This window comes from Manacus vitellinus, unplaced genomic scaffold (genome assembly GCF_001715985.3).
Source record: "Manacus vitellinus isolate BGI_N305 unplaced genomic scaffold, ASM171598v3 scaffold_1_pilon, whole genome shotgun sequence".
Lineage (NCBI taxonomy): Eukaryota > Metazoa > Chordata > Aves > Passeriformes > Pipridae > Manacus > Manacus vitellinus.
The window spans coordinates 39,043,299-39,059,828 of record NW_021939396.1 but is presented as its reverse complement, the minus strand read 5'-3'; the positions used below and the strand labels follow the sequence as shown (position 1 = coordinate 39,059,828).

Here is a 16,530-nt window from a genome sequence, read left to right as displayed (position 1 = left end):
GTGTTGGGGAGCGAGGCCTGGTTAGGCCTTGCCGACCTTGGGAGACAGAGGTTGCCGGCGATCCGACCCTCGGTTGTCCCAGGAGAGTAGTGAGCTATTTCTTTGCTAACTCTTTTAGTGGATAGATATTGGGCTGCTAATTGGGATATTTATATATATAATATTTTGGTTTTGTTCCTTTTCCCTTCCCCCTTCCCTTTCCCTTATTTAATTGTATATAAGTGTAAATATATTTATATATCTCACTTTGGTTGTCTCTCTCTCGTTTCGGGTTTTCTTTCGTTTTTTTCTCCCTCTTTTCCCTGAGGTTTGAGGGGGGGGGAGGAACTCTGGTGGTAAGGTTTGGAGACTTGGCAGGGAGCCAGCTTCAAACCATATCACAAGCTAAAGATGTTATTAAAAAAATTCCTAATAAAGGTATCAATTTATCAACTAATACTTATCAAAAAGTAATTTCACTAAGAAAGCAAATGAAGCCATAAACATGGATCACACCAGGTCTTCGCTATGACACTTGAAGTGCACAATGCCAGAAGAAAACAAGTCCCATTTTTAACATGCATACTCACATGACTGCTCTCTATTGCAACAAATGCCTACATGATATATGATTTTTAAAATCTTCTAAATACACATACAATCTCATTTACCTTCACAACCTTTAAAGCACATGATCATCTTTGTCAGAGGCCTTAAGACAAACGAATAGATCAAATAGGTATCTCTGCTTCTGCCCATTCACCTCCATATTTTTTTCTGGCTCACAAGTAGTCAAATTCAGAGCTGACCTATGGATGTCCTGTTTATTTTGCATCATATGCACCACTGTGGTATAGCTGGCGTCCAGTTTTCATCTATCAAACACTTCCATTTAACCCAGCACCATTTCATCAAACAAGGCAGGCCCCTGAGAACACCTGCCAATACCAACACCTGCCCCAGTGGAGGGCAGGGTGTGTATGAGGCACCAAGATAATGCAAGAGGTAAAAGCACAGCTCCTCCTACACCTGCAGATCAGTCTGTGCAAGCATGTCTTAAACCAAGGCCAAGCTTCTCCAGCAGCTGAAACAACTGGACCATCTTCAGTAAGTATGTCTCTAAAACTATAATTCATTTAATCATTTAGGGTTTACAGATATTTTTGTTAAATCCAGTTTAAGAAATCTGAAAATAAAGTTAACAATATTATCCTAACTGTTTAGGATAATATTGTTATCCTAATGAATCATATGAATCATAAATTGGAAAGCACCAAGGACAGGAGATGCTCTGTCATGCTAGATTTATTCTTAAGCTCACACATTAATAAGAATATCTTATTTTATTGAGATACTGTATTGACAAAAGAACAGAATGCAATTAAGAGCCTACTAGACAGCATTTCAGCTATCCTCTGGGGAAAGGAAAGAAATGCCCTTAACAAATTAAAAGTCCCTACTAATTAACTTATTTTACATTCAGTGGCCAGACTCTAATGGAAAGGAAGAATGACAGTTAACAGGAATTACAAGACACAGAAATTCTAACAAAGTAACATGGAAAAAAATGGCCCTTCTGTGAAACACCCTTAAAAATTCCAATACATGGTTCACCTCAGGAAGTCCATAGAATATTCTAAATATTTATAAATATTTATAAATTACAAGTTGCTTTAGAGAGGCACAGTTCCTTTTCTCAACTCTATACCTATTCAAACTTTGAAATAATTTTTTTCAGAAAAAAACCTGAAATTGTCACCGATTTTAGGATTGAAAACTGTAACTTCACAGTTTTAGCAAGCCATAAAAAAATCTTAAAGCTTTGTTTTTTGTAAGAGAAGCTAATTTATATTAACAATTCTTTAAAATACAAAGAGCACAGTAATGATATGAATTTCCTATTAGCTATCAGAATAAGACTATCAAAGTCTGATGACTGCAATGCAGTTTCTATCTTGTACCTGTAACTACTTTGAAAGATACTCCTAGCTTCTCTGGTGAAATAATCTCTCCAGGGTCAAACATGACATGATAGTGGATTTTGTTACCAAAACAGAAATTTTAATATAATATTATACAGCCAGGTAACATAATTAAACTGAATGTTAGAAGTGGTTAACACCTTCATCCTAGATTTTTCTAGCTATTTTACAAGCCAACACTAGACACTTGCTAGTAACAAGAAAAAAATTAGAAAATATAAAGATGTAATGTTATTTATTCATAAATCTAACTTTAAATTAAGAAAAATTTTAAAGTAACAATTTTCCCAGAAATTTTTCCTTAATGAAAGGTGGCTATTTATTCTCTGGAAGCACATGAGAATTTAATCTAGTGAGATACTGTATGTTACTGATTCAGGAATCACCACCTGAGCTTGAAAAGTTTTCTGAATAATCAAATTAAGTAGGTTAAAGGAAAGAGATATGAGAACATGTATCAGATGACATAATTAATTTAACAATGATTCTCATATTTAATAATTATTTAGGCTCCATTTTCCAGACTATGACCAAAATAATCTTGAGATGCACAAGCAGCTATAGCGGTCAGCAATTCCTCTACAAGATATAGTAAGGCATAAAGGTAAGATCAGTACACTTTCTTCCTAGTTGTAGTTTTGTGGGGAAGAATAACTAAGAATTATGAATAAAGAACAAAATCATTACTTGTTTGGTATTTTTAAAGATTTTTTTTTTTATTATCAGTTACAGAGGAGGATGACATATGGACTTCTGCACTATATATGTGTTTCACTTATATAGCACAATGTAATTTGCATCATGTGTTATTATCTCACCACTGATAATCCTAAAAAATAACAGATCTACTAACAGTACATGGAACAGCTCCAAATATATATTTGACAGGAGTTGATTTCCACATCTCACACTTGATATGCAAATGAAACTACTGAAATTATTTTTGCACTTGATTCTACTTGATGTCTTATAAAAACATGTACTCTTCCTATCAATAGTAAACAATAGTCTTAAACACTATTAGACTCTAATTTAAAATCTTGTTTTGTCAGTAACTTTTTTTTATCAAAGCCAGTAGGTTTCTAGATGTCCTTGAACAACTTCACCTAAAGACAGCATTAACCTGTAAGACAGTCCTACACTGTACCTGCTTGCTCGAGTAGAATCAAACCCAGGTGCAAAATAACAAAGGATATTATGAACAAAGGAATCTGAGTAAAACACTTCTGTGAAGCCTGGCTGGTGTTACTAACACTTAAACATTCTTTTAAAATAAAATTATTCAGGCATGCCCTTCTTTGAAATAGGCATTTCAAAATGTTTGTGGCCTCACCTTTAGTTTTCAATACTGACAACAGATGATCACTTAATGTTAAGATTATTGTCCAATGATTCTACATTTTTATTCAGTACACAAAGTTCCTGGAGGTGAGTTTACTTACAAGTCTGGGCATTCTTTTTCACTGCATACTCTTACAGTTCACCAAGTGATGGAGGTTAAATTCCTTAAGGAATTTTTGTCGCTTTTTTAATATAAAGAAACACTTCTCACAACCTAAATGAGCATGCATGGATTCATTTTCTGCGTGGCATACTCTGTAAACTCAGCTACTTGGCATAACAATCAGTATTTGCAAATCCTGTGTTCTAACTGAACACTATTTTATTCTGAGAGCCGAATTTGGTTCCTTATGCAAATTGTGACCACCCTGGCCGCGTGGTTTAACGTTCTAACGACAATATCTGAGAGCATCCCTGCACTGTGGCTCAGCCAGTGAGTCACTTCAGACAATGCTCACCAACCCTGTGCTGCGCAGCTCCCAACCCCCCTGAACAACCACTGCTAACCTGTCAAGGCTCTAGTCAAGTCATAAAGATCTGGTGATTCACAACTCACTTTGACTTCCTCTCATGTTTCCCATGCACTCTTAAAAACTGAATTCTGATAGCATTGAACTGAAACAGTACATGCAGCCTGAACAGTAAACAATTCTTGCCTAAATTCAAAATGTCATTTATAAAAATAACTCACAAAGACTTCAGACCTCTGAGTACAATGCTCGGTACGATTAACAGCTGTCCGCTTCTGCTGCCATCTTTGATCCACACCATTTTACATGCACTATAAACAGCATAATCGAAACTGATTTCTCAAGCAGCTCAACATACGGTATTTCGTATTCTTCCGAGAAAGTCAAAACTAATGATAAAACAGAATAAGAGTACTTCGTAAGATTCCCACCCATACTGATAGCCCACCTTTCACAGTTATGAGAGTTTAAGTTCTAATGAATAACTGAGCAGTGATACAACAGTGAAACATTTGTCCTACTATGCTTTATTACAGGTCTATGTTACAACCAAGGAGAATTTAGCTATTTAAGTTTTGAATGCTGTATTTTCAGGAATAATTTGATTTTATGTAATAAGCACACTACCATGACTAAACTAGACCGGGCATGATAACGTTACACACAACAATATCTGTCCTGTAGCAAAAATTAGTGCATGAACAAAGGTCACACCCACTGCCTCAAGACCTATTCAGTTCTGATTAATGCCAAATATTTGTTATTTGCTTTCCAGTTCCTCACACATCTGACTTCAGCTCTTGCAAGAAGCCTTAGGTAGAGTCTCCCAGCTGTGCTAAAACAACCTGAATCTAGCAAGTTATGAAAGGGAAAAGTCCCCCTTGCCCCAGTTACTGATGCAATCCCTGTGCAGGAAACAGTAACTGCAAACAGGCTGGACCAAAAAAAAAAAAAGGTAGTTGAAATTTAAGCCTGAAGTAATAAACCAATTAGTTTCCAACTGGTCAGTTACCAGCCGTGGTCTCCTGGACAGACACTTGAGCACTATATGTAGCACAGGAGGCACTTGTGCAGAAAGGAAGCCAGACCACCCCTTTCAGCAGCAGCCTGAACCCAGATTGACCTGCCGTGACCATCAGACACCACATTCTTGCTCCGGAGTATGAACACCCTCTGGTCCTCAGGCAGGAGTAACACTCCCCATGTTTCACAGCATTTGAACACTTTACACATCAGTCAGCTTTAAGTAACAATATATTAAGACAAATTTGACTGACTGAAGATACTCAAGTGTTAAAAAAATGAGACTACTATTTTTACTGTCTCAACAAATAAGCAGCAAATCCTTTGGTCGAAGAACAGCAATAACCAGGTAAGTTCCCTACTCCCCAAAAAGAGCAGCATCCGAGCACACTCTCAAAAGCTGAGTATTCTGTTGGAAAAGAGAATATCTCCTCTACTTTGTTCCCTAAACTAAGCTGCAGTATCAAAACTTTGAACTCCAGAGGAAAAAAAAAAAAGTAAAAACTACAAAACATTGGTAGGGATTTGGGTTGTTTTTAAACTTCGATTAATAACTTGAGAGCTAAATGACTCAATCTAGCTGCTACTTTTACAAGTTTTTAGAGTAACTCAAGTTAATATGCAAGTCCATTTCTCCACCTATATATCTTATCACTTTTATGCACTGATATAATAAAGTTGGACTTTAAGTTTTAAATGGAAATTTAAAAATAAAAAGTATATTATTTTCACTATTTACCAGTTAAATCTGATCAGATCCTATAAAGATCTTTTATAAGCATGCATTTTATAATAAAAGTCATTATGATTTTAAAGATATTTTATCTGTATGTCTAGTATTACCTAAATTTAAATACTAAAACTAACATAATTAGTATTATCTAACTTTTTTTAAGGTAAGCTGAAAAAAGTTTGCTGTAGAGGCTGTTGCTCCTTACTAGAATATAAAAGTTGAAAGTTGTGACAAATTGTCCATTTTTACAGGCATAGTATTTTCTACATAATTTACAATATCATCAGGAATAAAGTACCTGATAAAACACTTCATAATTGATAAAAACGAGGCTGACTTCAAATGGCAGGGGACACTAACAAGTCCTGGTATTTGGCATATTCTTCAAGACAGAATGGTAAATATTTAAATCATAACGTAAGTTATTTTCTATTTAAAAAATTTAAGCTTCCTAAATCTTATTTTACCTAGACTTAGATACAAAGAAACAAAATAGAGTGCAGCACAGTATATGAACAAAAATATCTGGATAGAGTTTGAGATTTGTATGTTTTCAAATACATTAAGTACTACCAAGTAGTACCCTTGAATAAAATCTAACAGAAAGGTTTCGTTAACTGCATTAATTGCTTTAAGGGAAATTAAACAAAAAGTATTAACTCTCTAATTAGTAAGCTGTTTAAAATTATGGTTTTAAAAAAATGCAGACCTATTTCTCACTACCTGTAAGTTCTAACGCATTTTTAACATCATTTTTATGTTGTTCTTTTTCTCATCACAAATCACTTAATAACCAAACTTCAAAGCCTCCACGCTCTCCTATGAGATTTTGCACTAGTTCTTCAGAGTACTCGTTATATTTGACACAGGAAATAGTAAAGAACAGGTTTGTTAGCGCCTAGTGCAGCAGCACAGTCACTCCAGCTCAACTGCAGGCAACAAGACTTCAGATATGAATCACATCAGAGAAGCTGATTTCCTACTGCTTGCCAGCCTCAATAAAATATATTAACTGCTTCTCTGAATACACTCTCACCGTAATGCACTGGTGACAGTCAAACAGTAAAAACCAGTTACATCAGCACAGAAAATTTCAGCACTTAGACAGGAGCACAAATATATCTTAAGCAAAGCAGTGTCAGAGATGTGCATCAAGACTACATACAGTCAAAACATGCAGGAGCAGGGAAGTTTGTTTCACCATACCTAACAGTTTCTTCCAAGACTTGATAAGAGATTTTGCTAAAGATGTAACCTCTTCATCTGTGCTTTGCTTGCGTATTGCATTCACTGACATTCCAATTCTGGTAGACTGCAAAATAAATAGAAATATACACCACAGAAAGTGACATGAAGATCATTTAACAAGTAAACATATATAAAGCTGTACTTGAGCACATTTTTTTTTAAAGTATCTTTTCTTCTTTGCTTTTGTGATTTTTTTATTTTAAGATTAACAGGATGAAATGCTGCAAGCCTTTATATAACTTATTTTAACAGACTTATTTGCAACAGACATTGCAAAAAGAAACACAACAGTATTACCATTTGTCTCCATCACAGAAGTCTGGGAAGGGGGTGGGCAGGAGGGTGAAGGACTGTATTTATATTTTGTTATGATCAGAAGCTTGCTAACTGCTTCACTAGCATCATAGTCTTAGAATTCCCATTTAGTAGTGGCTGTGGAAGAAGTTGTAATACCAGCTGGGAGTGAGCACATTTTACTTTCCTAAAAATTTTGGCAATACTGAGATTCTTTAAAACCTTTAGCACAGAGAGTTCTGCCTTTAGATAGTAACAGAACTCTCTGTGGTTAAGATTTTAAAGAATGACCCAGCCTCTCTCTCTCTCTGAAAAGGCCAAGACAGCTTTAAGCCTTTGCCACTACTGCCACCTATAGAGAGAACAGAGGAGTAATTCACAATCCACGCCTTTTAAGACATAAATTAAGCTCCACAACAACATTTTAGAAGAGTTATGACTGACATGTTCATGTAACAAGTAGAAAATTTCCACACTTTTAGCTTCAGAAGAGAAGAAAAGTATTTAACAATACAAACAAGGATTTTATTTCCATTTCATATTTTGACCAATGACTAAATTAATCGTTCTTAAAATGTTCAGTTTTGTTGCATTACCATTGACAGAACTCACTAAATATAAATTATTCTACTTACTTTTGCAATAGTTCATCATGAATTTCCTTCTCCTTTAAAGGAAAATTTAAATCTTTGTGGCTCGCTAAAAATGAAAATGATTTGTTCCTGTAAATTACTTCTTACAACCCACACAACACTTTTTGAGGCACCATGAATGTGCTAAATGATTGGAAACATACTGAAACAGTCAGTAGCTATTTCAGCCAAGAAAACACATCAAATAACCTCAGGTTTGAGCATCAGCTCAAAACATGCAGTTTGGATTAAAGAAAACAGATGGTTACTCACCTGTAACCAAAGTGTTTCAAGATGGACTGACTCTGCTCACTCAGATTAACAGTACTGGCCAATTCTCTTGAAATTTTGAAACTGAATCTCAACATTATGTTCAGACAATAAAGAATAACATGTCCTTGAAAATCCATAAAGTATCATATTTGAATGAGAAAAATGTATCTACAAAAAAACCCCAACCCTCCACTGATAGATATCTGGGTATAACCACAGCCTACGCTCATCAGCAAAGAGAAAACACACAATCTTACAGACTTACTTAGGTAAGTAAAACCCAAAAACTCAAGTAAAACTCAAAACTAACTGGATAAATTAATTTATTATTTTGATCACACAAGAGAGACAGATTATGGTAACCATTTAAACTGCCAGCTTTCTTAAGGCAGTACACAAAAACAGCTCATTTGTTTGCTTTTCTGGAGCAGTTGGAAATTTCCTCAGCCTTTTTGTCTATGGAGTTGTTCTTGTGAGGGCCATTTTTAAAGTGAAAAACTTTAAAAAAATGAAGTGATTTTCAAGTGAAAAACTCCAGTATTTTCATTCTGCCCCACTGCAAATTCTAGAGTACTTTTCATCTGCTTTCAGAGTAAAGACGGGCAACGATGGCATAAGATGGGCAAAGATGGCATAAGACTGATGTTTTCACCCCTGAAGCATTCAAGCTGTAGGCCAAGCAGCCTTCAGTGGATATGAGCAACAGTGAGCAGAAGTAACCTACAACTGAACCCAAACCAAAGCATATGATGGTAGCAAGTCTTTTCTAAACCAGAACAAATGAGGAACATAGCAGGGGAAGAAAAGCAACCACTGAAGCAAGCAGAGGTGTCACCAACTTTAAACCGTGAGAGTATGAGGATAGAGAATTGGTGAGGACAGAGAACTGGTGAGCTCTCAGACAAAGCAGAGCCAAATCAAATGCTGAAGAACAGCCACCTCCAGGTTCCCAGGTCTCCCAGCTTGCCAGTGAACTGGCACGAAGCCGCTGACAAGGACTGTACATCACAGTCTAGTTCTGCATACGTGTGTGTAATTTCCAGTTAAACCTGTTTGTTAAAATAAAGCCTGTCTGTCTCACTCGCTGTTTAGCTGCACACTGGCCACAATTAGCACGAGGGACACGATGCCTTTAATACTGCGTGGCTGCTAAACAGCTTTGCAATTCAGACTGCCAGATAAATCACGTGTGAGGAAAGGCTACTGGCTCCCTGCCTAGCTGAGCAAGGATCAGCTTGCTTACATAAAACTCGTTAGATATCACACAGTCGTATTATTGTCTATAATCACTTCAGCTCTCTGTGAAAAGAAATCTAGCAAGAAAGACACAAGACATGAGCACAAGTCCAGACCACTGATATGCATCTTCCACATATTTGTATACTGTTCAGAGGACTCACCAATTCAGACTGAAGCAGCAGTCATGTTACATGAAAAATCATTGCTTCTCTTATTACGAAGGAATAACAAAACTATCACATCTGCTAGCAGTGCTTTTCTCAATGTAGCCAGCTTTCAAAACTGCTTAAAAACGGGTGTGGAAGTATGCTTTTCACTTGTGTCCTGCATTTCATCAATTCACACACATCAATAGATACCTCAATCCACACAGAGTGCAGTAAGTGCTCCCACTTTCTCATGATCATCACTCTTCCTGACACGAGCACACTAATGATCCCACTGCCAGAGCAATGGGTATTACTTTGCATTACTTTGCATTTCAACTCTTGCTCCAAGTCCTCCATTGCTTAAGCAAATTTGGGAGGCCAGTGTAGAAAGACATGACATGTTTATACAACTCTCAAGAAAAATAATGTCAATTTGAGTCTAAATATGTTGCTAAATGCAATCTTATGCAGTGGAACTGTTTTGAATACAGCAGTGGATATTTAAGAATAACTTTCTAGCTATGTCCTAGCACAGTCAACACACTATGTTAAAATACTTGATCCCTTTAGACCTACTGTAACATGGAGATATCTTCTTTACAAACTTGTATGGTGCTGCTCTAACACAGATTAAAACCAGTCTTTTACTGCAGATATTATTTCACACTAAAAACAGGTACCTGTAATATGGAGGGGAATAAATAAGCTTCTTTCAAGTAGGACAGAAAATTGGACAATACTAATATGCAGCCCTATATAAATTAAGTCAGGGTCACACAAGTACTCTAAAAGGCAGACAGTTTAGTTTGTCTTGCAAGATTAAGAGTCCTCCTCTGTTGATAATTTTACTAATGTTTTTATTATAACTAATAAAAGAATAAGTTATATATGTGTATATTCTTCAGATCCTCATGGTTCTCAGATAAAATTGTTCTGGTGTTCTATGTAAAGCTTCTCCTTCAGACTTCTTCACACTAACCAGAACAGGTTTGCACAGAAGCATTGACAGAATTGTCAGAGCACTTGCTCAGAGATTTTTCATTTCAAAGGCAAAAAGCCCCATTATTACACAAATACTTTGCATTAAGACCAGGACAAAGAAACTTCAAAGAATAAGGTTAACAGAAGGTTTTTCTGGGTTTTGTTCTTGTTCTGTGCGGGGCATTTTTTCTGTGGGGTTCTGAGATTGTTTTTTTTTTAAGGAAGGAGGTTGAACACAGGGAAGATGGTCTCAGTTCTATCAGCCATGCTCATTCATGCGTGAAGGTGACACTTTAAAATTCCTATTTTCTGTCACAAACAGAACTATCAATAACCTACTAAGTTATTACTAAGGATGCATGAATCAAGAATGTCCTTGCTACTGATACTTTTAAGACTTAAAATTTATGGCTAATTCTGTACCTGTGACCATTAACTGTCACCTAGAAAAAAGTTATTTTTCAGTCTCCTCCAATTTAAAAGAGGCTACCACAGCAAATTAAGTCTTAGATTTACCTCTATCATTAGAAAATTGTCACAGATAGGGAATATCTGGTTACTTTGGAACAAAAGCTGTTAATTGATGAATTATGTGACAAACTCTGAAACTTGACAGGCAAATAAAGTTTACCCAGTGTATTTTTTGAAAGAATTTATAAGTAGTATATTAAATACTGTGTTAGAGATGCAGATATAAGTAACATTAGCGAGAACATGCATGCAACAGGGAGAGATTGTACCACTCCATCACTTCAGCCCAGGAGAAAGAGAAGGAGGAGTATAATTACCTTAAGAAATACAGTATTCAGAGTTGGGGGGCAGAGTGTCAAATATGACTTGCCTGAAGGTATGAACTATGTTTCTCCTCACTTACAATCCAAAACCAGAACTAACTACATAAGAAAAGATGGTATGAGCTATAATCAGGTGCATTCTCCTTTAGGAGGAAGGAAACACATCACATATGTGTTAGAGTAAGAACGTAAGATTCTGTGGAAGGTAAACTCATAAGCAGCTCTTCCCCTTTTCCATGACAAAATTCACTACTTTGAACTTATACAGAAGGATAAGTTTTAAGAGCTTCCTAGTGGAAGAAAACACTTAAGTGTCCTAAATTATGGTGAATTCAGACTACTTTACTATGTAACAAAACTGATACTTCCCAGGACTTTCTACCTAGAAATCTACTTTAATAGCACAACCCTCTTTCAAATTTGCTGGCTCCACCTTCATCACTACGGAGTATTTGCAACATAACAGCAATAAGAAAATCATACCTGTAACAACTCAAGGGTCATGGGAATATTCTTAAGCTCCTTCAATAAATCAAGAGCTCCAGCCTGAAAAAAAGAAAGGAGATAAAAAGGTCAATCTAGTAGCAATCAGAAACGTCAAATATAATGCCAACAATATACTCTTATCTGTCTTCGGGGTTGCAGATTGGATTCAAACTATCAGTTCTCAATTTATCCACAGAACAACTCCAGGACAAGGAAAGTTCTGCTTTACAAACTCTAAGCTTTAAGGGGCCTTAACTTGGAAATCCAAGTATTGACTCAAAGACAAGGGAAGTTTTATCTCATGTTACTAAAATATCAGTCAAAGCATTCTGTCAATTACCAACCAACACACATCCTCAAGGGTACTTCACTTAACAGTATCACAAACAATCCAGATGACAGTAGCAATTTTCAGTTCAGAACAACCACATCTGTTTTAGCACAAGAATGAGTTGAGAAGCTCTGCAGCAGTGTGGTAAAGCCATATATCCCTTGCTAAGACTATAAGGAAAGGTCCTAACTAACTTCTGTGGAAGCAGCAACTTTCTAGACAGATGAGTCAATTCAGAAACTGTACTATTAGGTATTAACAAAGTCTATACGCACCTACTCCAACAATTCATTCCTTAGCAATGTTGGCCTTACTTAAAAAAAAAAGGTTTCATAAATGTGAGATCCATAATTCTCTTTAACCTCTACAACTTTCTCTACCACCTCACCACTTCTACTTCAGCAAAGCTCTGCACCATCCACTTCTTATCGTGCACATGGTTGTCAGACAATAGAAACCTCCTAAAGGCTGAGATGATTTGGCTGTTGAATTCAAGTGCATGTGCTGCTGAGCCTGTGAGTTATGAAGAGCAAGAAGGCAACTGCCTTTGCATCTAAGAGGCCATTCTACTTAGGCCCAGTTCATCACCTTCCCACTTTTTTTTTTTTTAATTCATGAAATTTGGAAATAAACCCCACAAAATTTCCACCTTGCAATTCTTTGGAATTTGACCCATTTTTCTTTCCTTACCTCTGTCTCAACTAATCCTATTTTGCTTTGCATTTTGCTTGCCTTTATTTTCAAATTCTCCCTAATCAACTTCTAATATGTCACCTGTTGCAAGGAAACATGTAATGTTCTGCTGCATCTGCAAGTCTTCCAATTTAACCACTAAAGATAGCACAACAAATAACCACCAAGAGGTTGAGAAAGATGAAGGTAGAACAGCTGTGTCACAGCAAAAGAAACACAGGTTTGGACACCTTCAGCTGTCTGCTACAACCTCTGTTTTTAAACAGTTCTGACTCAAAGAAGCCTCCAAAACCAAACATTTCACTAAATACCACCTTATACAAATTCAATTCATTTATAAAACTAAAGTTTTACTATTTTGCCAAGCTAGCAAAAAGCCTTATTTAACTTTTATTCGTGATATGCAAAATTTCTCCAGTTTTAACCATAGAATTTTAGCTGCAATGATGCAAGACTGAGAAATGTCATGCTGTTTCAGGTGCTAAACTGAGTTAGCATACTAAACCCTTTCTTTCTCTAAACAGCCATAAGCTTGGTTTCTTTTCTGCAAACCTAGATTCAAGTAAAGCAAGTTAATTACCTTCACTGCTACAAAACAAAATCAAATTCAAGGAAATTTTCTTAGCTGAAACAAAACTAATGACAGAAGTCAATGTGCCGTTTTCAAAAATAGTCTAACACTTACCTCTCAACCAATTAATTTATCAGTAAACTGTAAACAGTAACTTCAATAAACACTGGTTATTGTAGTCTGCAACTTCAGCATGAGTGACACTATAATGCAAAGCAGCACACTCTTCATCTCATCTTAGAAATACAATCTAGTCAAAATTTCTTTGCCTCTATTATACCCCTTTCCGATTGTACATGTCAAAACAATTTTATTACTCCCAGAGTAAACATTTTCCAAGACTAGGAACTTGATATTTAGGAGGTTAACAAACAAACAAACACCACCAAAAACAAGTTAACAGATATTACCTATATTTTATATTAGTTTCTGTAGAAAATTACCAAAATTTCTAATGAACTAATACTTTCCAAGCCTTCACACTTCTCTAATCAATTATACTGTGCACCAAGAATTAGATACTTTAAAATTAAATTTAAATGGAATTTAAACTGACACCAACTAAACAGTTTTTCATAGCCCCTTTTCGTAGCATAGAAGTAAAACCCCCTCTTTTTCTCAGAACCAAAGTGGAAGTTGCACAGTACAACTTGCAAGTCCTTTTTTTTCTAATGTAGGACTTCTCTGTTTATAAAAAACCCCAACCATTAAGACCATTATTATAATTTTTTCTTTAAAGGCATTTCTATAAATTTATAGACAGTGAAAGGTAACACCCCATAGCACCAGGTTGGCTGGCTTCCTGTTTACCTTGTTACTTAAATTAACAGAAGTCAGCTTCACGCAGATTTAGCAGATTACTCCTCTCAGCTTCTCTCAGTTGATCAGATCATAACACCACAGAATGGTGGTCTATATTCGTATTTTAAAGCTGTGCTTCAGGCAATAGAAAATAGAGTGCATTTTTGAAGACAGCAGAGCTATCCAGTTATAATTCTATTTTACTTAAGGGAGTAAACAATAACATGGACAATTTTACATTCTCTTCTCTACCATTCTTGATTTTTTTTTTAATCCATGGGTGCAGCCTTATTTCTCACATCTATTCATTACAACAGCTTAATGAAAGAAAAGTATACTGATGTACAACAAAAGCTGGAAGACACTGCAGCTTTTAATCCAACTGCAGACATTCTGAAGGAGGACTAGTATCTACTTCCATTTGAAGCAACAGCAGAAATATGTATCTCACAGTGCATTAAATATTATATCACATTACTATTTACCCCTTCAAAACAAAACAACTGCATATATCTCTTTACTAAAATAGTTATGAAATCTGCACAGCTACAATTAAATCCTTAGTCAATCCCCGAGAGTCTGACTCAGAAAGGGTGTCTGCATGACCTGCCTTTTCCACTCATCAAAAGGAATGCCAAGGAGTGCTCTGCCACAAGCCACAGAGTCACCTTTTGTATGAGACATGAAGCATCTCTTGCCACCTGAGTCTTGACAACTTCAGAGTGAAAAAGTATCAATACTTTTTTTTTTCTTTTACTATTAATGGGTTTTGTCAAATCATTCTCATTCAGAGAAACAGCCCAAATACCTGTTCTTGATGAGTAAAAATGGAGAAAGGAATACAAGAGGTTGTCAAGGGCATCATTATCTAGTGGGTACTTGTGTAAGAATGAGTTTCTCAATTCTTCTTCTTCTTTGTGAGACAATAAAGTACCTTTTCATGGAAATCACTTTAATAAGTTTGCTAAAGATAGTATTTTATCTGCAGCGCGGAACTAGGTAGGAAATCACACTGTGCAATTAAAGAATGTGTAATTAAAGAAGGTATCTTATAAATGACAAAGACTAGTAAGGAAAACACAGAGACATCTCCTGTGTTAAATACCGATGTACATCCTCTCCTTCCTAAGGGGTTGGCTAGGGATAAAAACTAAGGGGTTTTATCATTGTACACACATGTATTTTGGACAAACTGTCAGATCTCGACTCCTGGCGACATCAGCAGCTCAAGCCCTCAGCTTCAGAAGGTTTGAGACAGTGTCAAACTAACAACAGAGTTGTTACTTGTGTGCAGGAAGGAGCTGGAGCAAATGAGCTCTATTCCAACACAGTAAAAACGTACAGCGCTCTCTGGTACTACTCACACTCTTGCTCCTGGGACAGAGGTGAAAATCAAGGCCCAGCACTGGCTCCAGCCAGGCCCAGCTGTGCACGCTGTGTTCAGCCACATCAGACCTACGCTGACCCCAGCGAAGTCAGCGCACCCTCCACTGAGGTTTGAAAGTTAATTAAGTTACACATGCCAGAGCATGGATACATGTCCCCAGCTGCTGCTAGGAATTTTATCCAAACTCCTAACCCTCCCAGATCACAGAGAAATCACAGGAAGAACAATCACAAATACACAAATTTCCAGAGAATAACAACGTGCCCACCCAATATAGAAGTAGTAAACAGAGTTTACAATTTACTTACATGCTATTTTATGTAACCATAACCAGTTATTTCGCTGTTGCTGTACACTGATTTTACTTACTTTGATGGATTTGTAGAAATAGTATAAACATGATATGTTATCTAAGTAAGTTCTGTATGAAGGGCACACATAATAATTGAGTTAAGCTAACTGAATTCTGCCTAATAATATTCTACTTCCATTCTCGGGTACAAGTTATTCTCCTGATTAATAAACAGAATTAAAGTGTTTCAGGTTAGAGAAAAAAAAAGAAAGAAAGAGTCTCACATTCCCCATCTGCTTCTGAAGTTTACCCACACGACTCTGGCCGCCCTGCCGCAGCAGGGTTCGGGTTCTTCATTCACATCTTAGTTGGCACATCCCACATAAAACTCCAGCTTTCGCGCCTGAAAGTGACAACACCGACCCACAGGGGACCACCTCTGCAGCATTCTCCTCGAGCGGACTGGGCTTCCCACAAACCCCCGAGCGAGGCCAACGCCGCGATTCCAGTGAATGGGGAGCGAAGGGAGCAGCCCTCCGCAGCCCTCCGCAGCCGCTCACGGCGGGGGCCCGGGCCGGAACCCGCTCCGCTAAGGCGCCGGGCTGGGGCGGCGGGGCCGCTCCGCCGGGGAGCAAGGCCGGGCGCCGGGCCGAGGCCCCCCTCCTCGCGCCGGCGGGGCGGGGAGCCCGCCGCAGCCCGCGGCTCGGAAGGAGGCGCTCGAGGCCGCCCTGGCATGCGCGGGAGAAGCGGCAGCGGGAGCGCGACAAGGCCCCGGCCCCCGCTGGGAGCAGGAGCGCGGGCCGCCGGGGTCGCGCCGAGGCTCGCGCGGGC

General features: G+C 37.4%; 1 protein-coding gene across 2 annotated transcripts in view; it reads right to left on the bottom strand.

The window, feature by feature from the left end:
- TCEA1 (transcription elongation factor A1) overlaps positions 1 to 16,007 on the bottom strand; it is a 27,034-nt gene extending 11,027 nt beyond the window's left edge. For both annotated transcript variants that reach the window (XM_029959401.1, XM_029959400.1), the window contains exons 1-3: positions 15,984 to 16,007; positions 11,622 to 11,684; positions 6,735 to 6,840 (exon numbers count right to left, since the gene is read on the bottom strand). In XM_029959401.1, coding sequence (XP_029815261.1) covers positions 6,735 to 6,840; positions 11,622 to 11,684; positions 15,984 to 15,992 — 178 coding nt within the window. In that variant the 5' untranslated portion in view covers positions 15,993 to 16,007. The remainder of the gene's footprint in view (positions 1 to 6,734; positions 6,841 to 11,621; positions 11,685 to 15,983) is intronic.
- Between the last annotated feature and the right edge of the window lie 523 nt (positions 16,008 to 16,530).